Raw genomic sequence first — 26,223 nt, forward strand, 5'->3', positions numbered from 1 at the left:
GTCACTATCAGATAATAGTAATCAACTGATGTAACCTTCTTTTATTGATCTTAGATTCGACCTAGAATTGAACTGGGCTCAACGTTCTTGTCACACAAGAATCATAATGGAACAAACATCAAAACGAATTAATTCAAGATTTAAACGGTACAACTGTTAGCCAGTCAAGGGCTTTCAGCCCAGCGCATTTACCCAATCACGATTAACCCCGTCATTTATGTTGTCAATTGCAGGTGGCATTTGGAGCAGATCTGGATTTGCTAAAGCAGAATGACTCCCCCTTTCCTAACGCCATACTGTTGTGTCTGAAAGGGATGGTGTATAGTTCGATGGATCTTACCTTCCAGGTAAAACCAGCCAGCCATAATACAGATTATCATGCAAACTTCTAACGCGTGCTTATGTAACAGGAAGAGTTGGCAAAAATTCACATATCCTTCACTCAAGTAGAAGTGCAGATACTCAAGTTTTAAAAGACTGGTAAAAGTTGAAGTGCTGACTAAACTTTTAACTCAAGTCAGGAAAAGCCAGGAAGTGTGGACTCTATATTCTCAGTCATGTTGAGATTGCTAACTCCCTTTGTCTTGTGCATAACGTTCCTTTTTTTCACAAATATCTGTTTGCCACACATACTTAAAGGAGAGGAGGAGAACAGAAAAGCCTAAAACAGTGTAGAGTAAAGCAGAGCAAAGTACAATAGAGTATAGTAGAGTCAAGTACTCAATGAGGCTTACTAATTTGGGGAATTTTTGTAAAAACTTTTATTCGAAAAAAAGTTCGAAACCTTTCAGAAAAAAACATCTAAACCTTTTTTCATCCAAAACCTTTTTCGAAAATATTTTTGGGGGTAATCTTTTCAACATTTTCAGCTTTTTTTACAAAATATTTTTTCAACCTTTTATTTTTCTAAAAGTTTTTACATGACACAAAAAAGTTTCTAGTTTTTTTCAACCTTTACAAACATCGTTTTAACCAGCTACGCTACTGTAAAGCTAGCTCTTTGATGGTTCGGGTGTTTGGCATTTCTACATTTACATTTATTCATTTAGCAGACACTTTTATCCAAAGCCACTTCCAAGAGAGAGTTTTACAAAGTGCATAGGTCACTGATCATAACAAGCCCCAAAAGCATTGGGGGTAGCCAAAACAAGAAGCACACATTGTGAACAACCAAAAAATAAGTGCCAAAGGGAAGGACCATAAGAGCATGTAGTTAAGCAAGTTACAATTGAACAACATGAATCTATAAGTGCAAGTGTACCTGTAGAAAAGCAAGCAACAGTAAAAATAAAAATAAAATTAACTAAAATAGAATATTTCGCAGCGAATACAACCTATTTCTACTGAGGTGAGTTGAACCAATTCACCTCGGTTACACTTCCAACACTTTTCCAGTACATGCCGAAGAACCAGAAGTTCATCCGTGAAGTGAAGGAGGCCGCTCTGCTGCTGAGGAACACAGGTGCTGAGTGGATAAACGAGAGGAGGGAGGCGATCCAGAGAGGAGAAGATGTTCCTAAAGACATCCTCACTCAGATCATCAAAACAGCCAACAAAGGTTCTACAAACAAGTTAACATGAAACTAACAATACCATTTTGTCCCAAAAAGATTTGAAAATGTGTGTTCATTATGTGCAGTGGATTTATTGTGATATATTTATCACTTTAGAGGAACTCATGGATAAAGAGGATGAGGAGCAGATGTTGGACAACTTTGTGACGTTTTTCATCGCAGGTGGGAGACTTAGGAAACCCTTCTACACTAATAGACTGATGTTTCTGAATTATTATTAGTTGTACTGGTGCTGCATGTATGTCCTTTTCCTCTTTATAGGACAAGAAACCACAGCAAATCAACTTGCTTTTGCCATTATGGAACTGGCACGACTACCAGATATATTAGCAAAGTGAGCAAAACAGTTCAGATAGACTGACACTGTGACACTGCATATGCACTACATGTGTACATCCCCTAAATCTACAAACATCAGTAGCCTACATTTCTATGTATCCTAATTGTATTCATCTTATAGTCATTATACATGTTTATGTTCACCAGGGTGACGAGAGAGGTGGATGAGGTTGTTGGGATGAAGCAGGAGATCAGCTACGATGATCTGGGGAAAATGGGTTACCTTTCACAGGTACGATTATCAAACGCCTGCAAAGAAAAAGGGGACAAAGTTCCTGTTGCGCAAACAGTTCAATTCAGGTTCAATTTGTTCAAATCAGTTTGTTTTCTAGTGACTCTACTAACCTCTGCTGGTCATTGTGAGTTAACTCCAGAGATGCTCAGAAGCCATCTTGATAACTTCTGATATCTGATGTTGTTCAATTCTTAGTTGGTGGTTTTGTATGGGGTGTGTGCTTGTTTTTAACTGTCGGTGTGACAGCTTTTTTAATAACGGAAGATACAGCTGCTAAATATAATGTTCTTAATAACAATTGTATGCTTGTGTAATTTTATAGTAATCTGTTTGTTTTTGTGTGGTAATAGTCGTCAGTTTTTAAACTTTCTATCTGTTTTTTTGTGTGGTGTTCTCTCAGGTGTTGAAAGAGACCCTGAGGTTGTACTCCACAGCTCCTTCCACGTCTCGCTGGCTGGCGGACGACACGGTCATCAGCGGTGTCCGGATACCAGGAGGAGTCGTCTGCTTTGTAAGCTACATCCACATCTACACAACGCTGCAGCCACATCTACACAACGCTGCAGCCACATCTACACAACGCTGCAGCCACATCTACACAACGCTGCAGCCACATCTACACAACGCTGCAGCCACATCTACACAACGCTGCAGCCACATCTACACAACGCTGCAGCCACATCTACACAACACTGCAGCCACATCTACACAACGCTGCAGCCACATCCACACAACACTGCAGCCACATCTACACAACGCTGCAGTCACATCTACACAACGCTGCAGCCACATCTACACAACGCTGCAGCCACATCTACACATTGCTGGCTTGAATCACATCCACTAAACAGACAGGCCTAGGTTATACTTAGTTGTTGTTCTTAGTAGTAATTTATTGTTAGAGTTGTTAGAGTATGACTTATTTATCTACGGCTGGTGTTGAACATGTCTTGTTTTGTTGCAGTTCAATTCCTATGTCACTGGAAGGCTGGATAAATTCTTTAAGGACCCGCTGACTTTTGACCCAGATAGGTTTCACCCCGATGCTGCCAAGTAGGTGGCCCATCTGGAACATTTTATATCCACCATGTGAGGTGACTACAATGCTGCTAACAAGACAGTAACAATGTTTTGATGTTTAATTTTTCTGCCAGGCCCTACTACTGCTACTATCCTTTTGCTCTAGGACCACGATCTTGCCTGGGACAAAACTTTGCACAGGTGTGGACACACACACACTGCACTCTCTCTCTCTTACACACACACACACACACTCTCTCTCACACACACACTGATAAGGTCTCTTGATCTCTTAAAGTGAATGTGTGTTTGTGCGTGTAGATGGAGGCCAAGGTTGTGATGGCCAAACTGCTCCAGAGGTTTGACTTCAGCCTGCTGCCCGGCCAGTCCTTTGACATCGCCGACACAGGCACACTGAGGCCTAAGAGTGGAGTGATTTGCACCATCAAACACAGACAAACATACTCCTCCTGAAGTCTACCTTACGCAAAGTCCTCCTGAATAACACTTTTCATAAACTTTAATTGTGCTGGACCTGTGCTGGATGCAGACGTTGAAAATTACAACGTTCACATGATCAAACATGTTGATTTGTGTAGGCCTTTTAAGTCAGAGAGGGTTTCACAGATGCCCATACGTTGGCATCTTGAACCAATCTAAAGCCTCAAGGAAAACAACCTTGGGTCAGCAATATCTTGTCGGATAACTGCTTCGATTCATGGCTCATCAAGAACAGCGCTTAATTTTCGTAATACGCGGGTCTAAATTTGAGGAAACGTCTGAACCAATAGGTGCATTCGACATGGACTGCGGCTGCATGAAACGACTGGCGAGAGTAGCCGCTTGCAGTCGGGGAGGAGTTAAAAACAGCTCTGTGAAGTCGGACATTTCAGCTTCTCGTGGTTCGGTGTGTTGACGTTAGTCACGGCCGATTAAGCGCTGCTTTGCTTTACTTTACTTTAATTATAATTAAACTTAATCTTTCCGTTAGTGAAGAGGCGGACTAAAACCCCTTTTTTCAACACATTTTGTATTCAATTAAACTGTTAGGTCCGGATTTGAGCGTTGGCGAAACTGAAGGTGTCAGAATAATTACAAATCACGCATCAAAGTTGTCGTATGTGAGTCTGGCCAATGATGAAATAGCTGTTTCGTCATTAGAACCCGTGCAGTTGCTCTTGAGAAAATGTGCTCGGCTACACAGCCGGCAGTTCTCGAATCGATCTCACGGTACTTTGATGGCTACGTCACAGCGACCAAGCCTCGGCGCCGTCTCAAGTCGTACAAAAAGTCTAACCAAAATTCACTGTTTCAAGTCAGCCGCCTGCAGCCGGCTGCAGCGCTGCATGAAGTCAGTCCATGTCGAACGCATCAACGCACCTAATGATAATCAATTTAAATGTTCCGCGTCATACGCATACCCTGCGTTTGTGCTGCGTCATATCCGTATGTTCTGTCCGGTCCCAGGTTTTTGTCCCATGAACCCAGACATCATTCCTCACTAGGTTGGCTGTCCTAAATATCTATAAATGTACTAGGCCATTTATTTTTGCAGTGTACCTTTCTCACAGTTAAATAAAGTAAAAAAGTAGAAGAGTGAAAAAATCGTCCTTTCTTTCTCATTCATATATTTACATTCAAATATTTATAGTATATTTGTTATTCTCAATTGATTTTGAGCATCACCGCATCTCTTTTGGACCATCCTCTCGGGAATGCAGTCTACGGGCAGAGCAGTCATTCCTTTCCCAGTACACGTTGCTATGTGATACCGGAGCCCTCCCACCGCCGACGCCATAGGAGTCCCTTCCTGTGGAATTCCTTGTTCCAAACAACGGAGAACGCGCTGATTTACTTGCACAAACATTGATCTCTTCTTCGGGATAAACCACAAAGTAAGAAACATTTTCACAATGTGATATCAGAATGTTTTACAATGCTCTAAAGTTACCCCCTTATATTGATAAAATAAATTGGATATCTAGAAAGTGTTATCTTGTAGTCTGTTTGTAATGTTAGCATGTGCAGCCAGTGGACAACATTCGCTGGTCAAACAGAACATGTGTAGCTACAGCGTTAAACTAGAAATCTGTCCTCAACGGGCTCCTATGATCTAGATGGAAACATGTGGGTCTGTTTCAAAAGGCTGCAAAGACAATCAAGCTAGTATGAGACAATAGTATCACAAACGGAAAAGCGCCGTAGTTAGCTTGTTTAGCTAGCCCACGAAGTATACCGACTTGAACGTTGCTCGTCATGATGTTCATGGTCATGGATGGTCGTTCACCGTGCCTCAGTCTGGGACTGGCTTGCTTCGTGTGCCCGGTGTGTTTGGAAACGGTCCAGATGTTCTTTGCAACAGCTGACCACAGCAAACGCATTGCAGTGTTATAGTAGTTTTTGTCATGTACTGTACGAGTGATATTTTCACCCTTCATCTGTTCATATATTTGTTTTATGGGTCCTGGTCAGATGGCTGAGCGGTTAGGGAATCGGGCTGTTAATCAGAAGGTTGCCGGTGTTACAAGCCAACTGGTTTTCAAACCTACTAGTTTCCCAGCTGTGCGTTCACTTATCAGTCTGCCTCTATCACCAGATTATTCACAAAGTCACAAACATATTAAAGCCAAATCAAAATGCCAAATCAAGATGTTACCTGAAGGCCAAGGTGATTAATAAGTACGTAACTGATTTGAAGTAATTCTATGAGCTAAAATTACTCGCAGTGTAAAACAATGTCCTTTGGTTAATTACGTGCTTTGCTCGAGTACGATCGAATCCCACTTCATGCAGGCCTGCAAATGTTTTATTTTGTCTCTATGTATTTTGTCGTGAACGGTAATGTAGTGCGCACGTAGCCTATACTTTTATATTCGCCTCAGCAAATATGAGATCCGACTGGAAAATCGCCAGTAATATGTTTGTGAATTTGTGACTAATCTGGTGATATAGCCAAACTGATAGGTGAACGCACAGCTGGGAAACCAGTAGGTTTTGAAAACCAGTTGGCTTGGAACACAGGTTGATTCCCCGCCGTGTCAAATGACGTTGTGTCCTTGGGCAAGGCACTTCAACCTTCTTGCCTCGTAAATGTCTTAATATCACCAGCGGTTCATAATAGATCGGGCTGGTGATTGATACGTCAGTGGGAACTATTAGGTGATAGGAATGTTGACATAAAATTCTGCTTAAGTTGCTGGCGTACTGTCAGAAAACAGGTAATTTCAAGTTGCATCTGGCGTAACCTAGGTGTCCTTTCAAGATCCTACGCTGATGGAAGCTGTTATTATTTTCCGCCCATGCAGTTCCTCATTAAGTCGATAGTATGTTTGTGTGTGTGTGTGATTAGCAACTGGTGTTCATTTAACCAGATGTTCTTTGATGAGTGGGACAGGAAAAGATGAGACGTTGGGATGGTTGGACTAGCCAGAGCCTCAACCAGCGGCAGCATGACCAACAGGACTGATCAATAGTGAGGGCTTTGGCCTGTGGGGTTAGTGGGCTCTGGTATTTCTGCTGGTGCTTAGCTTCCAGTGTAAACACAGCTTGTCATTGTTAATTGCAGGTCACTGCTACGAGGGTGCCTGGACTGGTCTTTTTGTTGAAAGTGTTCCTTTCTGGTGTTAACCTAACTCTCTAATCCACATCTTACTTACTTAGCATCATGTAACCGCAACAAACAGTGAGCTAGCTAAGTGTTTTACTTAGTGGGTGGAAGAAGCATCTGCAGGTAGAAACCCCCTACTATCAGCCCAATGGTTAGAGTATCCAACTGCAGATCAAAAAGTTGCAGGTTCAAATCCTCTCTCCCCTCCCCCCTGTATATTGCTTTGGATAAAAGCGCCTGCCAAATAAAAGCTGTACGTTTCTGTTTCCGATCACGCTTGATAAACTAGGCTCCCCTAGAGAGCGATTACACATTTCTGAACACTGGGGAGATTGGGAAGAAGGATTGTTGGAGTGGAACAAGTCTAACGATCCAGGGCTCAGGACCTGGGTTCCCTTTTGAACTTCTTTCATTTGGTTTGAAACAATTGAGAGTACAGATGATCCTCTCCTATTTATATCATCTGGACTTGCTCTATCCACCAATTTATGGTAAATAAACCATATCTTCACAGGCTTAGAAACACTGTCTTCTAGAATATTCTGTGATCAGAACTACTCTCTGTCGAGGTCATGGTTTTTTTTATCAGAGATTCTGGAAGCCAATGGAATGAGATCATTCAGGCCTAAAATATCACAGATCAGGCTACATTCTGCCATGGTCAGAATTCACTGTAAGTAGCCCACCTATTAAGTATTTTACTCCACCTATCCCTCTTATTCTCTTCCTCTTCCTGCTTCACCTCCTCCTCTTCCTGCTTCACCTCTGTCTTGCATGTAGAACATCCAGGATAGTCCTGATCTTTTAGAACTCACACAGTCGATGGGGCTGTTGTATTTTCTACATGGATACTACATGTGGATTACATACACCATAGCCTACCTCTTACAGTTGATGGAGTTTAGCGGTCTCAACGCTGAACGTAGTTCTGTGTGTGTCCAGAAGGTGGTGGTCAAATTCTAACTTTGTCCTAAAATCCAAAGATTTCATGTTTCCTTTGGAAAGAGAGCAAACTTTGCTTGAGCTTGTAAATATTTTTGGCAAAGGAAACCTCAAGCAATAAATGTTTTTTTTTTTTTTTAATTTGTTCCTCATGAACACTAAGTTATCTGAACCAACAAGATAAAAATAAACATAGAAAAACAGATGTGTCCAGCCACAAGTTTATAGATAGAAGGGGGATGGAAAAATAATCAGCACTTCAGATCAACGTAGAGATATTTACTCCAGACTGTTCAGTGTTGGGACTAGAGCTACTTGTTTAAGCGAGAGTGGTGGCCTGATGGCTTGGTGGAGCTTCACAGTGTCTGACTGAAGCAGTTTCCCTGGGAACTGACAGGAATATGCCAGGAGTGCCCAGGTGTTCAAACCCAAGAGGACGGAGGACACGTTTCCTATAATGTCTTTGTAGACATTTAGTATTTGTATTTATTCGACTTTGAACAGGTTCAATTAAAGATACAGCTGAATTTACTTAGTTCCGAACGTTGAATCAGTGCTAGCATAGTGTGTGTTCTATATGACATATGTTACATACATTCAGCTGAAAATCTCTGCTGTAGCTGTCAGTGCTGTCACTAATTCAGGAGACCTGCTACGTGATTGAGATGTGCTGAAGACCAGTTAAAGAGAGTCGTTCTAGCTCACAGATGCAGTCTTTGTGGACTGTGGCCTTGACTGTAAATTCCTCTTGTGAGTTTAACAGGCCTGACTGACTGAGGCCCAACACACTGAGACTGTCTAACTCTCACTCTCGCTCCTTGTCTCGCTCCTTGTCTCTCTCTGTGTCTCTCTCCGTGTCTCTCTCCTTGTCTCTCTCCTTGTCTCTCTCCGTGTCTCTCTCCGTGTCTCTCTCCGTGTCTCTCTCCGTGTCTCTCTCCTTGTCTCTCTCCGTGTCTCTCTCCGTGTCTCTCTCCTTGTCTCTCTCCGTGTCTCTCTCCGTGTCTCTCTCCTTGTCTCTCTCCTTGTCTCTCTCCGTGTCGCTCTCCGTGTCTCTCTCCTTGTCTCTCTCCTTGTCTCTCTCTGTGTCTCTCTCCGTGTCTCTCTCCTTGTCTCTCTCCGTGTCTCTCTCCTTGTCTCTCTCCGTGTCTCTCTCCGTGTCTCTCTCCGTGTCTCTCTCCTTGTCTCTCTCCGTGTCTCTCTCCTTGTCTCTCTCCGTGTCTCTCTCCGTGTCTCTCTCCGTGTCTCTCTCCGTGTCTCTCTCCTTGTCTCTCTCCTTGTCTCTCTCACTAACTCCTACTCTTGCTTTTTCTCTCTCTGACCCTAGGTGTCTCTCTAACTATGCCTAATCTGAAGCTTGAAACTGGACATATGAAGAATAGGTTACAGGCAGATTCTTTTTATTTATATATATATATATATATATATATATATGTTTTAACAGCAGCTTCCTCCTCAGTGGAACATTTGGAGGACAAGTGTCTTCTTCAGCTGCTCTGACATCCTCTGGTTCCAGATAATTGAGTCCCTCAATCAAATCTGGCCCAAGGTTTATGACCCCCCCTTCCCCACACACACACACACACACACACACACACAGACCGACACACACACCCCAGACAGGCCTAATTATTTCAGATAGTCTTTCAAACGTCCCCTGACAGGGTCGTTATCTTGTTTGAATCACTCTTTCGAAGATCTCCATGGTGAGAGCTTGGTGTAACTCCATGGTGAGAGCTTGGTGTAACTCCATGGTGAGAGCTTGGTGTAACTCCATGGTGAGAGCTTGGTTTATCTCCATGGTGAGAGCTTGGTGTATCTCCATGGTGAGAGCTTGGTGTAACTCCATGGTGAGAGCTTGGTGTAACTCCATGGTGAGAGCTTGGTGTATCTCCATGGTGAGAGCTTGGTGTAACTCCATGGTGAGAGCTTGGTGTATCTCCATGGTGAGAGCTTGGTGTATCTCCATGGTGAGAGCTTGGTGTATCTCCATGGTGAGAGCTTGGTGTATCTCCATGGTGAGAGCTTGGTGTAACTCCATGGTGAGAGCTTGGTGTAACTCCATGGTGAGAGCTTGGTGTATCTCCATGGTGAGAGCTTGGTGTATATCCATGGTGAGAGCTTGGTGTAACTCCATGGTGAGAGCTTGGTGTAACTCCATGGTGAGAGCTTGGTGTATCTCCATGGTGAGAGCTTGGTGTAACTCCATGGTGAGAGCTTGGTGTATCTCCATGGTGAGAGCTTGGTGTATCTCCATGGTGAGAGCTTGGTGTATCTCCATGGTGAGAGCTTGGTGTATCTCCATGGTGAGAGCTTGGTGTATCTCCATGGTGAGAGCTTGGTGTATCTCCATGGTGAGAGCTTGGTGTAACTCCATGGTGAGAGCTTGGTGTAACTCCATGGTGAGAGCTTTGTGTATCTCCATGGTGAGAGCTTGGTGTATCTCCATGGTGAGAGCTTGGTGTATCTCCATGGTGAGAGCTTGGTGTAACTCCATGGTGAGAGCTTGGTGTAACTCCATGGTGAGAGCTTGGTGTAACTCCATGGTGAGAGCTTGGTGTATCTCCATGGTGAGAGCTTAGTGTATCTCCATGGTGAGAGCTTGGTGTATCTCCATGGTGAGAGCTTGGTGTATCTCCATGGTGAGAGCTTGGTGTATCTCCACCTTGTAACTGGTCTGGGTGCACTGGCTCCTGTTCTGTGTACTAGCCTAGCTTGTGTCTGTCCCGTGTGCTAGCTTACATGAATCTGAGCTTAAAGGCCTGGACCTGGGGCCCCTGTTTCCTGTCTGTGTGCAGCTCTATCCTGGAGACATGTCCCATCTGGGCCTGGCTGTGCCTTAGCCTGCCCTAGCTGGGTTTGTCTTGTGCCCATCTCTCAATCCCTCCATCCTCCCCCAGTCTTATCAGTAGATTGTTGGGTTCTGTAATTAAAACCAGGCTCCTCGCCCCCTGAACCCCCCGCACCCCCCACCCCCTCCCCCAGGATCCGGAGCCTGAGATCGGAGTAATCGATAGTGCATGGTGCTCCTCACAAGTCATATGTGAAATATTACAGGCTTCAACATTACACTCTGCTCTCAGCTATTTGACCTGGGCTTGTCGGACCAGGCCAGAGGAACAGTGTGTGTCTGTCTTTCACCCGGGCCGGGCCAGACCAGACCAGACCCGGCCAGCCTATCTCCGTCACTCCTGCAGCTGTCACTGTTAGTGTAGTTGATATACTGGGGGGGGGGGGCTGAGGAGAAACAGGTGTTGTGTATTAGTTCCACTGGTTTATTCCACCCCCTTCCCCAAAAAAGAAAAGAAAAGTGGACTGGAGTCAATAGAGATGTCAGGGAACTTTATTGTAATATATGGCAATCTGACTTTTAAATTGACCATTGCTACAAAGAATCACCCTTCCTGGTTTTCTCTTGGAAAGAGAGGGATGGAGAGAGAGAGAGAGGGAGAGACAGAAAGGGGGGGTAATGTGGTTCAGGTGAACCAACCTCAAAGACCGACCTGACAGATGGAAATTGTCTTTGAACCTCTGCAGGTTTTTGTTTACGTGACATACGTCCAGCACATGCGTCTTATCTCCAGTTATTTCCTTTAAGGTCCGCTTCTCTGGAGACGACGTCCTGGACTGTGAGGACTGTGAGGCATGTGCTTCAGCCACACCATCCTCCCAGATCATCACCACTGGAATACACACTCTTCTTCCTGGTCAGTGAGTCAGTAGTCTTATTGGATAAGTGTCCAACATTACATTTTTACTGCTTTTATGCTTAAATATCTCCATGAATATGACCGAGGAAGAACCAGTCACACAGTCCAAACAGGGACTGTCCTTTTACCCTGCTGAGAGTCCTAACCTGGAGCAGGGCTGGAACAGTACATCGTGGTACAATATACCGCAATGCAAAATCTCTCTCTCCTTCGCTCGCCCCTTCTACCGTTCCTTCTCTTCCTCTCTCTGCTTCTACGTCTTCATCTCCCTCTCCTTTCAGACAGTGGAACGTGGAAATGTTTCTCTGTGGTGCTGTTCCCCCACAGCCCATTAGTGGAGGCCCGGGGGAGGCCCGGGGGAGGCCGGGGGGGAGGCCGGGGGGGAGGCCGGGGGGGAGGCCGGGCCCCCTCAGGCATCCCTGTGAGTCCATGTTGAGTAACGATCCACACATGGGCTGTGTAACATTCAGGAGCTGTCAACACTCAGCTTCTGGGATGTTTGTAGCTTTTGAGAGTTTCCAAGCACCTCCACACAGAAATCCTCTTTGCATTAGTATCTTCTACTTGGGTTTGATTTTGAGAGTAAATAATGTCATGTCATTTTACCACCTTTTTTGGTGAGATGGTTTATACGGTGAACAAGTGGTCAGAAGTCTCAGGTGTACTGGCCATCCTCATCTCCACCTTCTAGAACAATCTGAAGCTTCAAACTGGCTGGTACCCCCCCCCCCCTACAGGGCAGCTGCAGTATGTCATTAACAGGTGCTCAGTAACAGAGTCAAGGTCACATTTCTGCATATCATGTGTGTATCAAGCCTGGAGTTCCTGCTCTCTGGCCTCTCTCTGGCCTCTCTCTGGCCTCTCTCTGGCCTCTCTCTGGCCTCTTTCTCTCTCTCTGGCCTCTCTCTGGCCTCTTTCTCTCTCTCTGGCCTCTCACTGGCCTCTCTCTGGCCTCTCTCTGGCCTCTCTCTGGCCTCTTTCTCTCTCTCTGGCCTCTCACTGGCCTCTCTCTGGCCTCTCTCTGGCCTCTCTCTGGCCTCTCTCTGGCCTCTTTCTCTCTCTCTGGCCTCTCTCTGGCCTCCCTCTGGCCTCTCTCTGGCCTCTTTCTCTCTCTCTGGCCTCTCTCTGGCCTCTCTCTGGCCTTTCTCTTCCACTCCATTTGTCCCACTTTTTTCTGGTTCTCTTCGTCTTTCCTTTCTCCCGTTCTCCCGTTCTCCCGTTCTCCCGTTCTCCCGTTCTCCCGTTCTCCCGTTCTCCCGTTCTCCCGTTCTCCCTCCCTCCCTCCCTCCCTCCCTCCCTCCCTCCCTCCCTCCCTCCCTCCCTCCCTCCCTCCCTCCCTCCCTCCCTCCCTCCCTCCCTCCCTCCCTCCCTCCCTCCCTCCCTCCCTCCCTCCCCAGTTGCTGACTCACCTCTATGAAACTGCTCTTTCATTGTCTCTCTCTCTCTGTTCCCCCCATCCCTCACTCTGCAGACCAGACCGTGAAGGAGGAAGGCCAGCCCTCCTGTCCGCCACAGTCCCACTGAAAGGCGTCCAAGAGTCTGTACTTTAATTCAATAAGAGAGAAATTGAAAAAATGTGCAAATTCCTTATTCGCTCTCTGGCTGAAGGTTGAGGAGGGGGTCCCCCCCCATGTGTGTAAATCTTCCCAGAGTCCCATCTGCATGGCTCGAAACAGTTAAGAAACTGTTCATTAGACTGACACAAACCAGAGAGGGTCACAGAGGGAGAGGGGGGAGGGAGGGAGGGAGGGAGGGAGGGAGGGAGGGGGAGAGAGAGGGGAGGGAGGGGGAGAGAGAGGGGAGGGAGGGAGGGAGGGAGAGAGAGGGGGAGGGAGGGAGGGAGGGAGGGGGAGAGAGAGGGGAGGGAGGGAGGGAGGGAGGGGGAGAGAGAGGGGAGGGAGGGAGGGAGGGGGAGAGAGGGAGAGAGAGGGGAGGGAGGGAGGGAGGGAGGGAGGGGGAGAGAGAGGGGAGGGAGGGAGGGAGGGAGGAAGGGGGAGGGAGGGAGGGGGGAGAGGAAGGGGGAGGGAGGGAGGGAGAGAGAGGGGGAGGGAGGGAGGGAAGGAGGGAGGGAGGGGGAGAGAGGGGGAGGGAGGGAGGAAGGGAGAGGGGGGAGGGAGAGGGAGAGAGGGGGGGGGGAGAGAGGGGTGGGGTGGGGAGCGACAGGGGTGAGGCCATCTAATCCAGTACTTGTGTTTAGGTCAAGACCTTTGTGAAGTCTGAGTCCATCTATAAATTGGTCTCAAAGGCTGCAAAGACCTGCCAAGCAATCGTTTTAACATCCCTCCTCTCATTCTCCATCCTCTCATCCTCTCTCTCTCTCTCTCTCTCTCTCTCTCTCTCTCTCTCTCTCTCTCTCTCTCTCTCTCTCTCTCTCTCTCTCTCTCTCTCTCTCTCTCTCTCCCTCTCTCTCATCCTCTCTCTCTCCCAGAGGGGATACTGGTTTTGATAGTGCTAGCCAATGCTTTTGCTGGCCTCTAGGATTAAGAATGGTTGGGGGTTTATATGTTTCATTTCACTACTGTATCCACTACTATCTGAGATTGAGTTTTTCTTGCAAATGATGGTTAGATCCAAACCGTACATTCCTCTGAGCGGCGTTGGCTGCCTGACCGCTGTGTGGAGAGGAAGGAAGGAGTGAGGAAAACAGCGACATCAAAGCTCTCCGGTTTAAGCACAACGATAAACCAACATGGTTCTGTTGTGGAGGAGCAGGAGAGGGGATGGATCAGGGGAGTGGCTGACCTGACGATGCCCAGGGCCCAGGGCCCAGCGCTGGGCAGTGTGTCTGGACTAAAGGAGGGGGCTTGTGGCCTGACCAGCCCCTCTGATGGGGGCTTCCACTAATGAGAGTCTGGGCTCCAGCTCATGGCTCTGCTCTGCCTGGGGCCTGATGAGGCTGAAGAGTCTGGCTTCTACCCTCCAGACCTTCTACTACCTGAACTGAGGGGAGCAGTCTCCCCCTCCTCCCCTCAACATCCTGTCTCCTCTCTCTCCTTCTCTCTTTCTCCCCCCACCATCTCCCTCCACTCTTTCTTTCCCTCCCCCTCTCTCTCCCCCCCTCTCCTTCCTCCACATCCCTCCCTCTCTCTCTCCCCCCTCTCCTTCCCCCACATCCGTCCCTCTCTCCTTCCTCCACATCCCTCCCTCTCTCCTTCCTCCACATCCGTCCCTCTCTCCTTCCTCCACATCCCTCCCTCTCTCCTTCCTCCACATCCCTCCCTCTCTCCTTCCTCCACATCCCTCCCTCTCTCCTTCCTCCTCATCCCTCCCTCTCTCCTTCCTCCACATCCGTCCCTCTCTCCTTCCTCCACATCCGTCCCTCCCTCCTTCCTCCTCATCCCTCCCTCTCTCCTTCCTCCACATCCGTCCCTCCCTCCTTCCTCCTCATCCCTCCCTCTCTCCTTCCTCCACATCCGTCCCTCTCTCCTTCGTCCACATCCCTCCCTCTCTCCTTCCTCCACATCCCTCCCTCTCTCTCTCCCTCCCTCTCTCTCTCCCCTCCCTCTCTCCTTCTCCCACATACCTCCCTCGTCTTGTCGTTCTCATCCTTCGTTCCTTGCCGTGTGTTTCCTGCCTCTCGGGAAAGCAGTTCAGTCGTTTGGTTTCTCCTTCAGAACATGAGGTCTCTCAGAGAGGTGAGGCCAGCTAGCTCTGTACCCACACTGACTACACACACTTACTCACACACACACACACACTCACAAGTGCACCCCCGAATACACTCAGGGTGGGTGTAAAGAGGGGGGGTGAGAGAGGGGGATGGTGTCGGGGGGGGGGGGTGAGACAGGGGGTGTGTAAGAGAGGAAGAGAAGTCATGGTGAGGGGCAGTCTCTCTGATGTCCTTGACGAGGGCTCTAAATTATCACTGACGGGGTCTCCAGGTTATCACTGACGGGGTCTCCAGGTTATCACTGACGGGGTCTCTAGGTTATCACTGACGGGGTCTCCAGGTTATCACTGACGGGGTCTCCAGGTTATCACTGGCGAGGGCTCCAGGTTATCACTGGCGGGGTCTCCAAGTTATCACTGACGGGGGCTCCAGGATATCACTGGCGGGGGCTCCAGGTTATCACTGGCGGGGCCTCCAGGTTATCACTGGCGGGGGCTCCAGGTTATCACTGGCGGGGGCTCCAGGTGATCACTGACGGGGGCTCCAGGTTATCACTGACGGGGGCTCCAGGTTATCACTGACGAGGGCTCCAGGTTATCACTGCCACGCCAACTCATCGTCATGTTGGGCCTTGGAGATACATATATACATTATCATTCTCAAATCTCTACGGATGTAGCGTGCTGGTAATCAGACCAAACACACTTTATCGTGTTGTTTCGTACGTTGTATATTTTGGTTTCATTACATTCCTGTTGTTATATAAAATAATTGAACAAGTCTCTCTCACTTTTTAACACAAAACAATGGCTGTTGTTTTGTGCCCCCCCTCTTCTCCCCCCCCCCCCCCCCCTCCTCCCCCTTAGAAACACAAGCAGCGCTGTTGGTGTAATGATCTGTTCAATCACATTTCCAAAGCTTCAAGGTGAAAGCTACTTCCCCTTCCTGGTTTGATTTAAGTGGCCCTTAGCCGTGCTACTGTAGCCAATCAGAGTGGATTTATGGGGTGCATCCTCAGTCGGGGGGCAGGAACAGGGCCTCTGTGTTGACATCCCCCTCCAGGTGTTTCTGGAGAAATATTAACATCAGTACAACCAGGGCAGCTTGGACTGACTTCCTCTTTCTCTCCCCCCCATGTCCTCTTCTCCCCTCCTCCCCCTCTCCCTCTCCCCCTCTCCTCCCCTAATCCTCCCCCCTCCTCTCCCCCCTTCCTCCCCCGCCTCCCTCTCTCCCTCCTCCTCCCCCCCTCCTCCCCCTCTCCCTCTCCCCCTTTCCTCCTCCCCCCCCTCCCCCTCCCCCCCTGAGCGGGGCTTTTACGACCTGCTGACGCACTCAATCACACGTCAGTGGCCCCTCGTTAGTGGCCCTCGTTAGCGGCCCTCGTTAGCGGCTCTCGTTAGTAGGGCTGCTGGGCTCTATGTTTTGCATATTCCCAGTTCATGTCCAGCCGTGCGCGCCTCTTGGGTTTCTAGTAATTGGGAATTTTCACATGACCCTGATAGAGGAGAGAGGGAGGATAGAGGGAGGGAGGAGAGATGGAGGAAGAAAGAGGGAGCAAGCAGGGAGTGTTGAAGGGAAGGAAAGAGGAGAGCTTGTGAGTAGATGATATGAGGAAGGAAATATAGAAGGAAGAACACAACCAAGGATCAAGCAGTGGACCAGACTGCAGTGTGTGTGTTTGTGTGTATGTCTATACATTAATATCAGTGTTTCCCATGCATTGATTTATTTGAGGCGGCCGCTACAATTAAAAATGAACCGGGGGAGAAAAAAAGAATCTCGCTACAACAGACCTTGGAACAAAATTAGAGACGAAAAAATTAAAATTGCAACATCTGGAAGACAAAGGTATTGCAGTTGGACCCTTCTCAGATTCTCAGAGAAGTGAGATGGTTCGATTGCATTCTGGGATTTTTGGGTCAGAAATATTTTGGCTAAAATTTATTTGGTTTAAATTTTGGGGATCTGAATCACACCATTCCAATCGAGCAGCCTGAATTTAGTTCTGAAGCTTGAATGTGGGATTTTTCAATTTTATTCAAAACCAACACATTTGGTGGTGTTTCAATTCAGTGTCAATATTGAATGCAATGCAAAGAATTTCTCATGTGCGAGGTGTGCTCGCATGACTTGTTTAGTCCCTATCTACACTCACATCTAGATACTAGGACATCACTGTGGGCTGAGACACACTTTTTGACCACGTCTGGCTCTTCCTCTGCCTACCACCACAAACTGAAGATAAATGTGGTGTTATAAGATACACAAGCCTCTGGCTAACACAAACTTCTCACCTCACAGGAGCAGGGGAACAGCCACTCAGGACAAGTTGATGCAGGGTGCTGATCGCTCTCTCGCTCTCTCGCTCTCGCTCTCGCTCTCTCTCTCTCTCTGTGTGTGTGTCTGTATCGCTCTTTCTCGTGTGTGTGTATTATAGATCTAGGGTGTATGTGTGTGTGACCTCTGACCTGTGGTAATGAAAGGTCAGGGTGGAGGATGACCTGGAAGTGCTTTGTCCCTCTCGCCTGGGAACACAAACAGCACCAGGGTGTGTGCACACAGGAACACACACACCCTCTCATACCCCTACACACACACACACACACCCTCTTATACCCTTACACACACACACACCCTTCCGCACCCCTACAGACACCCCCCCCCCTTCCTCCCAGCTCTCATCACAGTAGATCCCCATGGTGATAGCCCAGGTCACCTGATCCCTGACTTTCAGAAGTCATTTACATACATATCACCATTTACATATCTGCCAAGAACGGAGACAGCTGAAACAAGAGGGGGAGAGAGAGATTCCTCTTGGCAGTCGGCCAGGTATGGCAGTAGCTCCTTTCTGAGCTGCTTTTTGGACTCAATCCCTCCACCCTCCTTCCACAACCCAACTTCCTCCTCCATCCCTCCCCCTCCATTGCTGTCCTTGGCTGTTAAGCACTTCAGGAAAAGGCATCCTTAAGTGCTCTTTCATGTGTTCGCATTTCGACTTATTGAGTTTCCCTGGCATGCACATCCAGCCTGGTCTCTGGGGGAGGGGGGAGGGAAGGGGGGGGATCATGACAGCATGGCTCCTGTAGTGAACACACGCACGCACACGCATTCAATGCAGCAGTGTTCACCATGCAGCAGTGTTCACCATGCAGCAGTGTTCACCATGCAGCAGTGTTCATTAGACAGCAGTGTTCACCAGACAGCAGTGTTCACCATGCAGCAGTGTTCACCATGCAGCAGTGTTCACCATGCAGCAGTGTTCACCATGCAGCAGTGTTCATTAGACAGCAGTGTTCACCATGCAGCAGTGTTCACCATGCAGCAGTGTTCACCATGCAGCAGTGTTCACCATGCAGCAGTGTTCACCAGGCAGCAGTGTTCACCAGGCAGCAGTGTTCACCATGCAGCAGTGTTCACCATGCAGCAGTGTTCACCAGGCAGCAGTGTTCACCAGACAGCAGTGTTCACCATGCAGCAGTGTTCACCATGCAGCAGTGTTCACCATGCAGCAGTGTTCACCATGCAGCAGTGTTCACCATGCAGCAGTGTTCACCATGCAGCAGTGTTCACCATGCAGCAGTGTTCACCATGCAGCAGTGTTCACCATGCAGCAGTGTTCACCAGGCAGCAGTGTTCACCAGGCAGCAGTGTTCACCAGGCAGCAGTGTTCACCATGCAGCAGTGTTCACCATGCAGCAGTGTTCACCATGCAGCAGTGTTCACCATGCAGCAGTGTTCACCATGCAGCAGTGTTCACCATGCAGCAGTGTTCACCATGCAGCAGTGTTCACCATGCAGCAGTGTTCACCATGCAGCAGTGTTCACCATGCAGCAGTGTTCACCATGCAGCAGTGTTCACCATGCAGCAGTGTTCACCATGCAGCAGTGTTTACCATGCAGCAGTGTTCATTAGACAGCAGTGTTTACCATGCAGCAGTGTTCATTAGACAGCAGTGTTCACCAGGCAGCAGTGTTCATTAGACAGCAGTGTTCACCAGGCAGCAGTGTTCACCAGGCAGCAGTGTTCACCATGCAGCAGTGTTCACCATGCAGCAGTGTTCACCAGACAGCAGTGTTCTTTAGACAGCAGTGTTCATTAGACAGCAGTGTTCACCAGACAGCAGTGTTCACCATGCAGCAGTGTTCACCAGACAGCAGTGTTCACCAGGCAGCAGTGTTCATTAGACAGCAGTGTTCACCAGGCAGCAGTGTTCATTAGACAGCAGTGTTCACCAGACAGCAGTGTTCACCAGACAGCAGTGTTCACCATGCAGCAGTGTTCACCAGACAGCATTGTTCACCATGCAGCAGTGTTCACCAGACAGCAGTGTTCACCAGACAGCAGTGTTCACCAGACAGCAGTGTTCATTAGACAGCAGTGTTCACCAGGCAGCAGTGTTCACCAGGCAGCAGTGTTCACCAGGCAGCAGTGTTCACCAGGCAGCAGTGTTCATTAGACTGCAGTGTTCACCATGCAGCAGTGTTCACCAGACAGCAGTGTTCATTAGACAGCAGTGTTCACCAGACAGCAGTGTTCACCATGCAGCAGTGTTCACCAGACAGCAGTGTTCACCAGGCAGCAGTGTTCATTAGACAGCAGTGTTCACCATGCAGCAGTGTTCACCAGACAGCAGTGTTCACCATGCAGCAGTGTTCACCAGGCAGCAGTGTTCACCAGGCAGCAGTGTTCATTAGACAGCAGTGTTCACCAGACAGCAGTGTTCACCAGACAGCAGTGTTCACCAGGCAGCAGTGTTCACCAGACAGCAGTGTTCACCAGACAGCAGTGTTCACCAGGCAGCAGTGTTCACCAGGCAGCAGTGTTCACCAGACAGCAGTGTTCACCAGGCAGCAGTGTTCACCAGGCAGTAGTGTTTGTATCTAGCTGGTCTCGTAGCAAAGCGCTCTCTCAGTCTCGCTGCCTGAAAGGAAACGTTTCTCTTATCCGTTACCGTGGAGAGAGGTTTCCAGGGGAACACCAGGCTCCCGAGCACAAACAACAACCGGAGAAACTGTCTTTGAAAGCAGAAACAGGAGAGATGAGCCTCTCTCTTCCAGAAGGCTCTCTGAATTACCCCCCACCCCTCTTTACTCAGCGGCTGGGGGGGAGATTTGGGGGAGGGGGGCATCCTGGGCATCCAGGGCATCCTGACACAAAAAGGAGTGCTTTTTAATCTTAGTATCTATTCAGGCTGTTGGAGACCAGTGGATGTAAGAAGCTTGTCTGATTCACAAGTTATTGAAAGGGTTCTCATGCCATCTCTTGTTCTGTGCTCCTCCTACACACACACACACTATAACACACACACCTCCACATTCCTGTCCTCGTATTGTCATGTGGAAAGCAAACAGAAGCTTAGACAGACACTAGGCCCCTGTCACTGAAGCTCCAGACCTGCTCTCTGGAGGGAGGGAGGGAGGGAGGGAGGGAGGGAGGGAGGGAGGGAGGGAGGGAGGGAGGGAGGGAGGGAGGGAGGGAGGGAGGGAGGGAGGGAGGGAGGGAGGGAGGGAGGGAGGGAGGGAGGGAGGGAGGGAGGGAGGGAGGGAGGGGAGGGGAGACTGCTACCTTCCCAGTAGACCAATAGCCATCATGCTGACTTGTTTTAGATTTGCTTAATCTTCAGAGAATTCCAACTGTTTCTCTCTCTCTCTCACCCCCCTCTGTCTGTCTCTCTCTCTCACGCCTCCCTCTGAAGGTGTGTAAGCAGGAGTTCTCCCTGGTTGGGATCTGGTGTCCTGAGCAGGAGTGACTTGTCTGGGATCAGAGTGTGACTGAAGGCCAGGCTCATTGCAGTAATTGGCTCTGGTCCATGCTGAGAGCCGAGGCTGAGGGCTGAGGGCTGAGGCTGAGGGCCGAGGCTGAGGCTGAGGGCTGAAGGCTGGGGGCCAAGGCTGAAGGCTGGGGGGGTGAGGCTGAGGGCCGAGGCTGAGGGCCGAGGCTGAGGCTGGGGGGGTGAGGCTGAGGGCCGAGGCTGAAGGCTGGGGGGGTGAGGCTGAGGGCCGAGGCTGAAGGCCGGGGGTGAGGCTGGGGGGCCGAGGCTGGGGGCCGGGGGGGTGAGGCTGAGGGCCGAGGCTGAGGGCCGAGGCTGAGGGCCGGGGGGGTGAGGCTGAGGGCCGAGGCTGAGGGCCGAGGCTGAGGGCTGGGGGGGTGAGGCTGGATATGAGCAGGGTAGGACAGGGGTCCTATGACGAGGTCTGAGGTTGAGGCCACCATGACCTAAAGGCTGGAACAGAGACTTCTACAGTAAGTGTGAGGGGACTTAATAATAATAAAGATCATGTAAAAATAAGAACATTATTCATTCAGCAGATGCTTTAATCTTCAGAGACACACAGGGATTTGAACCTCGTCCCCTCCTTTCCTTCTGTCCTCCTCTCCCCTTCTCCTCCCCTTCTCTCTCTTATCCTCCTCTCCCCTTCTCTCTCTTATCCTCCTCTCCCCTCCTCTCTCTTGTCCTCACCTCCTCTCACCCCTCACCTCCTCCGTTGACCTTATTAACGAGGAGAAGGGGGCTGTGTATGACCTCACAGCTGGGGGCGGAGTTAACCCGGCGGTCATGAGAGGAGCTCCTATGGAAACCTCCAGGAAGCGTGTCACATCCTCCCCCTCTCTCCCTCCCCTCTCTCCCTCCCCTCTCCCCCTTCCCCTCCCCTCTCCCTCAATTAACATAATTGTTGTCCAGGCTTGTTTTTCAGCCAGCTCCTGCTAGAATCATTGAGATGATTTGAATCATGTACAGTCTGAGATGAAAAAGGCTTGTGTGGTTCCTTCCCTTGTGATGTTTTCTCTGAGTGGGGTGAGATCATGTGAAGCCTGCTTACCTACAGCCAGGGTAAGCAGGCAGGGTTCTTCTTCATAGCAGTAATGAGAGCGTGTTCATTCAGCAGACGCTTTTATCCAAAGGGACGTTCGGGCGGTGGGCGTGGGGATTTGAACCTGTGACCTCCTGATCAGCAGTGAAATGCTCTAACCACTGAGCGGTAGCTACGTCTGCAACCTGTCAGCCCAGCTTGGGGAGCCATAAAACACACGTCCACAGAATCAGGTTCAAACAGCCGAGGGGTCCAGTATATCAACACACACACACACACACACACACACACACAGCTGCCTGGCTCTGCGTAGAGTCCTAATGAGGATGCCAGAGAGCTCTCATGTCTCCCTCTGGAACAACAGCTCTACAGTGACCACCTCTCTCTCTGTCTGTCTGTCTCCTCTACAGTGACCACCTCTCTCTCTCTCTCTCTCTCTCTCTCTCTCTCTCTCTCTCTCTCTCTGTGTCTCTGTGTCTCTTTCTCTTTCTCTTTCTCTCTCTCTCTCTCTCTCTCTCTCTCTGTGTCTCTGTGTCTCTTTCTCTTCTCTCTCTCTCTCTCTCTCTCTCTCTCTCTCTCTCTCTCTCTCTCTCTCTCTCTGTCTCTGTCTCTCTCTCTCTCTGTCTCTGTCTCCTCTACAGCTCTACAGTGACCACCTCTCTCTCAGTTCAGAATGCTTTATTGGCATGACAGTTTGGGTTGAGCAGTATTGCCAAACCAGTCCATATTGGGTGGACCCTCTCTGTCTCTCTCTCTGTCTCCTTTACAGCTCTACAGTGACCACCTGTCTCTCTCTCTGTCTCCTCTACAGCTCTACAGTGACCACCTGTGTCTCTCTCTGTCTCCTCTACAGCTCTACAGTGACCACCTGTCTCTCTCTCTGTCTCCTCTACAGCTCTACAGTGACCACCTGTCTCTCTCTCTGTCTCCTCTACAGTGACCACCTGTCTCTCTCTCTGTCTCCTCTACAGCTCTACAGTGACCACCTGTCTCTCTCTCTGTCTCCTCTACAGCTCTACAGTGACCACCTGTCTCTCTCTTTGTCTCCTCTACAGCTCTACAGTGACCACCTGTCTCTCTCTTTGTCTCCTCTACAGCTCTACAGTGACCACCTGTCTCTCTCTCTGTCTCCTCTACAGCTCTACAGTGACCACCTGTCTCTCTCTTTGTCTCTCACAGCAGCTCGTGGTGAAGATGGAGGTGAACTGAGCGCATGAATGACGCCTCCACCTTGGTCTGCATCATTCCACTGGTAGGACACACACACACACACACTCCCGTTCCACAGTTCTGTCATCCTCACCTGTTGACAGTGTGAAGCTGATCCAGGTCAGGGGGAAGTCAGTCTAGTCTGTCCTGTAAACTCTCTCTCTCTGAACATGCAGGTAGACCTGTGTGTGTGTGTGTGTGTGTGCGCACGCGCACGCGTGTGTACACGCTGTGGTGTGGAGGGCAAAGCAGCTGTGTCTGTTTTGTAGCGTAGGACAGGGCCTGGTGTTGATTCCTAGAGGATTGCTGCTACACTACACCTCTCCTTCCTGCACAGCTGCTTCCTGTCCAAGCTAATAAGGCCCGTGTAGCCCAGACCAATCTCTCTCTGTGTGTGTGTGTGTGTGTGAGAGACTAGTCAGTCATGAATTCCAGAAAAGTCACCAACAAACCCTCAGTAGACCAGCTATGCTACCAGTTCACCCTGGTAGGAGAGAGAGAGTTAAGGCCAATTTATACTTCTGCGTTTTTACGGACACACACACAGGGAACGCCCTCTCCGTCAACGAACTCCTTCTCCGTGTCCTCTCCGAGCCCCTCGCAGAGTTCTACGTGCACCTCCTGATTTTCCTGACTATCAGAAGTCTGTCATTTACGGATACCCCGTGGCTGTGATTGGTCCGTATTAAGAACCGCTTGCATCAGGGGCGGGGTTGCCGTGACCAACAAGAGAACAGAATCCTTTGACCGCCATTGTTGGAAGTTGTTACAATTCATATTTCAGCTAAACAGTACATGTAAATCAGCATCTAAATTTAAATGTGACGAGAGTTAGACAGAGAGAGAGTTAGACAGAGAGAGAGTTAGACACAGAGAGAGTTAGACACAGAGAGAGTTAGACAGAGAGAGTTAGACAGAGAGAAAGAGAGTTAGACAGAGAGAAAGAGAGTTAGACAGAGAGAAAGAGAGTTAGACAGAGAGAAAGAGAGTTAGACAGAGAGAAAGAGAGTTAGACAGAGAGAAAGAGAGTTAGACAGAGAGAAAGAGAGTTAGACAGAGAGAAAGAGAGTTAGACAGAGAGAAAGAGAGTTAGACAGAGAGAAAGAGAGTTAGACAGAGAGAAAGAGAGTTAGACAGAGAGAAAGAGAGTTAGACAGAGAGAAAGAGAGTTAGACAGAGAGAAAGAGAGTTAGACAGAGAGAAAGAGAGTTAGACAGAGAGAAAGAGAGTTAGACAGAGAGAAAGAGAGTTAGACAGAGAGAAAGAGAGTTAGACAGAGAGAAAGAGAGTTACACAGAGAGAAAGAGAGTTACACAGAGAGAAAGAGAGTTACACAGAGAGAGAGTTACACAGAGAGAGAGTTACACAGAGAGAGAGTTACACAGAGAGAGAGACACTCGGGTCTTTGATGATAGCGTTCACCTTTCCAGCCTGCCTCCCAGAGCAGCTTTGATGCTGTCAGAGTAGTTAGCGTGTGGATGGCGTCACCACCAGTCCTGAGGTCATATCCAGTGGTATTATCCTAATGAGGGGCTGGGATGTTTATCCCACCTGAGCTGTCTGGTGCCAGCTCCTCCCCCCCACCCTGTGTGTGTGTGTGTGTGTGTCAACAGCCCCCTGGTCCAGTAACAAGGTCTCCTCCAGAACTCCAGGTTAAGTGCCAGCTTGAGTTTTTCAAGTTCAGGATGTGTTAGTTGTGATAACCCCCCCCCTATTGGGTTTGTTAGTTGTGATAACCCCCCCCCCTATTGGGTTTGTTAGTTGTGATAACCCCCTCCCTATTGGGTTTGTTAGTTGTGATAACCCCCTCCCTATTGGGTTTGTTAGTTGTGATAACCCCCTCCCTATTGGGTTTGTTAGTTGTGATAACCCCCTCCCTATTGGGTTTGTTAGTTGTGATAACCCCCTCCCTATTGGGTTTGTTAGTTGTGATAACCCCCTCCCTATTAGGTTTGTTAGTTGTGATGTCATGTGTGATATTGTTGAAAGGCTTCAGGGGTCCTTTACACTCACACACACAGTCACTCTCTCTGTCACACACACACACTGGACACACACACACACACATGTGCTGTAGATGAGGTAACTGAGTCTAGGAGCCATGTAAATGCTGCTTCAGCTGGATCCATCTCCTCTAACACATTCATCGTCACACAGACAGGAACCAGTCCTGGTCATGAATGATTCAAACAGGTTAAAGAGGCCTGTCTGCTGTCTCTCTCTCTCCTCCCTCTCTCCTCCTTTTCTTTGCTCCACCTGGACAGACGACAGCAGCGTGCTCACTTAGGAGGAAGTGATGTTGTGTAGGTGTGACACCTGAGGAGGAAGTGAGGTCGTGTAGATGTGACACCTCAACTCTGATCCTGCTTCAGCTGCATGTAGTCTGTATATTTAATATTCAAGAAGAGAGACCCTCGCTCTGAAACTCCTGCTCCCTCCTCCTCCCCTCCTCCTCCTCCCCTCCCCTCCTCCTCCCCCTCCTCCTCCCCTTTTCCTCCCCTCCTCCTCCTCCCCTCCTCCTCCCCTTCTCCTCCTCTCCTCCTCTCCTCCTCCCCCTCCTCCTCCTCCCCTCCTCCTCCCCCTCCTCCTCCCCTTCTCCTCCTCTCCTCCTCTCCTCCTCCCCCTCCTCCTCCTCCCCTCCTCCCCTTCTCCTCCCCTCCTCCTCCCCTCCTCCCCTTCTCCTCCCCTCCTCCTCCCCCTCCTATGCCAGATGATCGGACTGTAAGGTTTGCTACAGTCCATCACAACACCAGTGCAGTGTGGTTCTGCGGTGTGAAGGCCTTGAAAGGTTCCGTTAGCCGGGCCTTAAAGCCTCCCTTTGTTTCTTCCAGCCCCCCCTGCGAGACTGACATTTACGGCCAGGGAAAGTGGCCCCGGGCTGGGGAGAGAGGAAGAGAAAGGCCCCTGGAGTGGTGGAGAGAGGGAGAGAGAGTGAAATAGGGAGGGACACACCAGAGAGAGAGAGAGAGTAGATCTCGTAAATCCTTCTAATTTACTGCCATAATTACTCCTCTAAAGGTGCGAAGTGCTTCAACAAAAACACATTGTGTCAGGGGATGAACGGCTGACAACAACGCGTGCTCTCTCTCTCACACACACTTCTCTCTGATCAGAGGGAGCTGGTAGGTTTACAGAGGAGAGGAGAGGAGGAGGAGCAATCACCT

The 26,223-nt window shown here is 49.2% G+C and overlaps 1 protein-coding gene across 2 annotated transcripts in view; it reads left to right on the top strand.

Annotated features, from left to right (window-relative positions):
• LOC146287530 (cholesterol 24-hydroxylase-like) overlaps nt 1-26,223 on the top strand; it is a 38,600-nt gene that overhangs the window by 3,561 nt on the left and 8,816 nt on the right. Inside the window, exons 7-17 of one of the 2 annotated variants that reach the window (XM_084699299.1) lie at nt 234-347; nt 1,396-1,558; nt 1,671-1,736; nt 1,836-1,908; nt 2,061-2,145; nt 2,549-2,659; nt 3,113-3,201; nt 3,303-3,369; nt 3,490-5,063; nt 11,313-11,421; nt 23,033-23,102. In XM_084699299.1, the coding sequence (XP_084555425.1) occupies nt 234-347; nt 1,396-1,558; nt 1,671-1,736; nt 1,836-1,908; nt 2,061-2,145; nt 2,549-2,659; nt 3,113-3,201; nt 3,303-3,369; nt 3,490-3,642 (921 nt within the window). In that variant the 3' untranslated portion in view covers nt 3,643-5,063; nt 11,313-11,421; nt 23,033-23,102. Of the gene's footprint in view, nt 1-233; nt 348-1,395; nt 1,559-1,670; nt 1,737-1,835; nt 1,909-2,060; nt 2,146-2,548; nt 2,660-3,112; nt 3,202-3,302; nt 3,370-3,489; nt 5,064-11,312; nt 11,422-23,029; nt 23,103-26,223 lie in introns of both variants that reach the window. The other variant, XM_084699298.1, reaches the window with a different exon arrangement.

The sequence above is a fragment of the Hypomesus nipponensis genome, chromosome 6, assembly GCF_054491055.1.
Source record: "Hypomesus nipponensis isolate SF chromosome 6, ASM5449105v1, whole genome shotgun sequence".
Classification (NCBI taxonomy): domain Eukaryota; kingdom Metazoa; phylum Chordata; class Actinopteri; order Osmeriformes; family Osmeridae; genus Hypomesus; species Hypomesus nipponensis.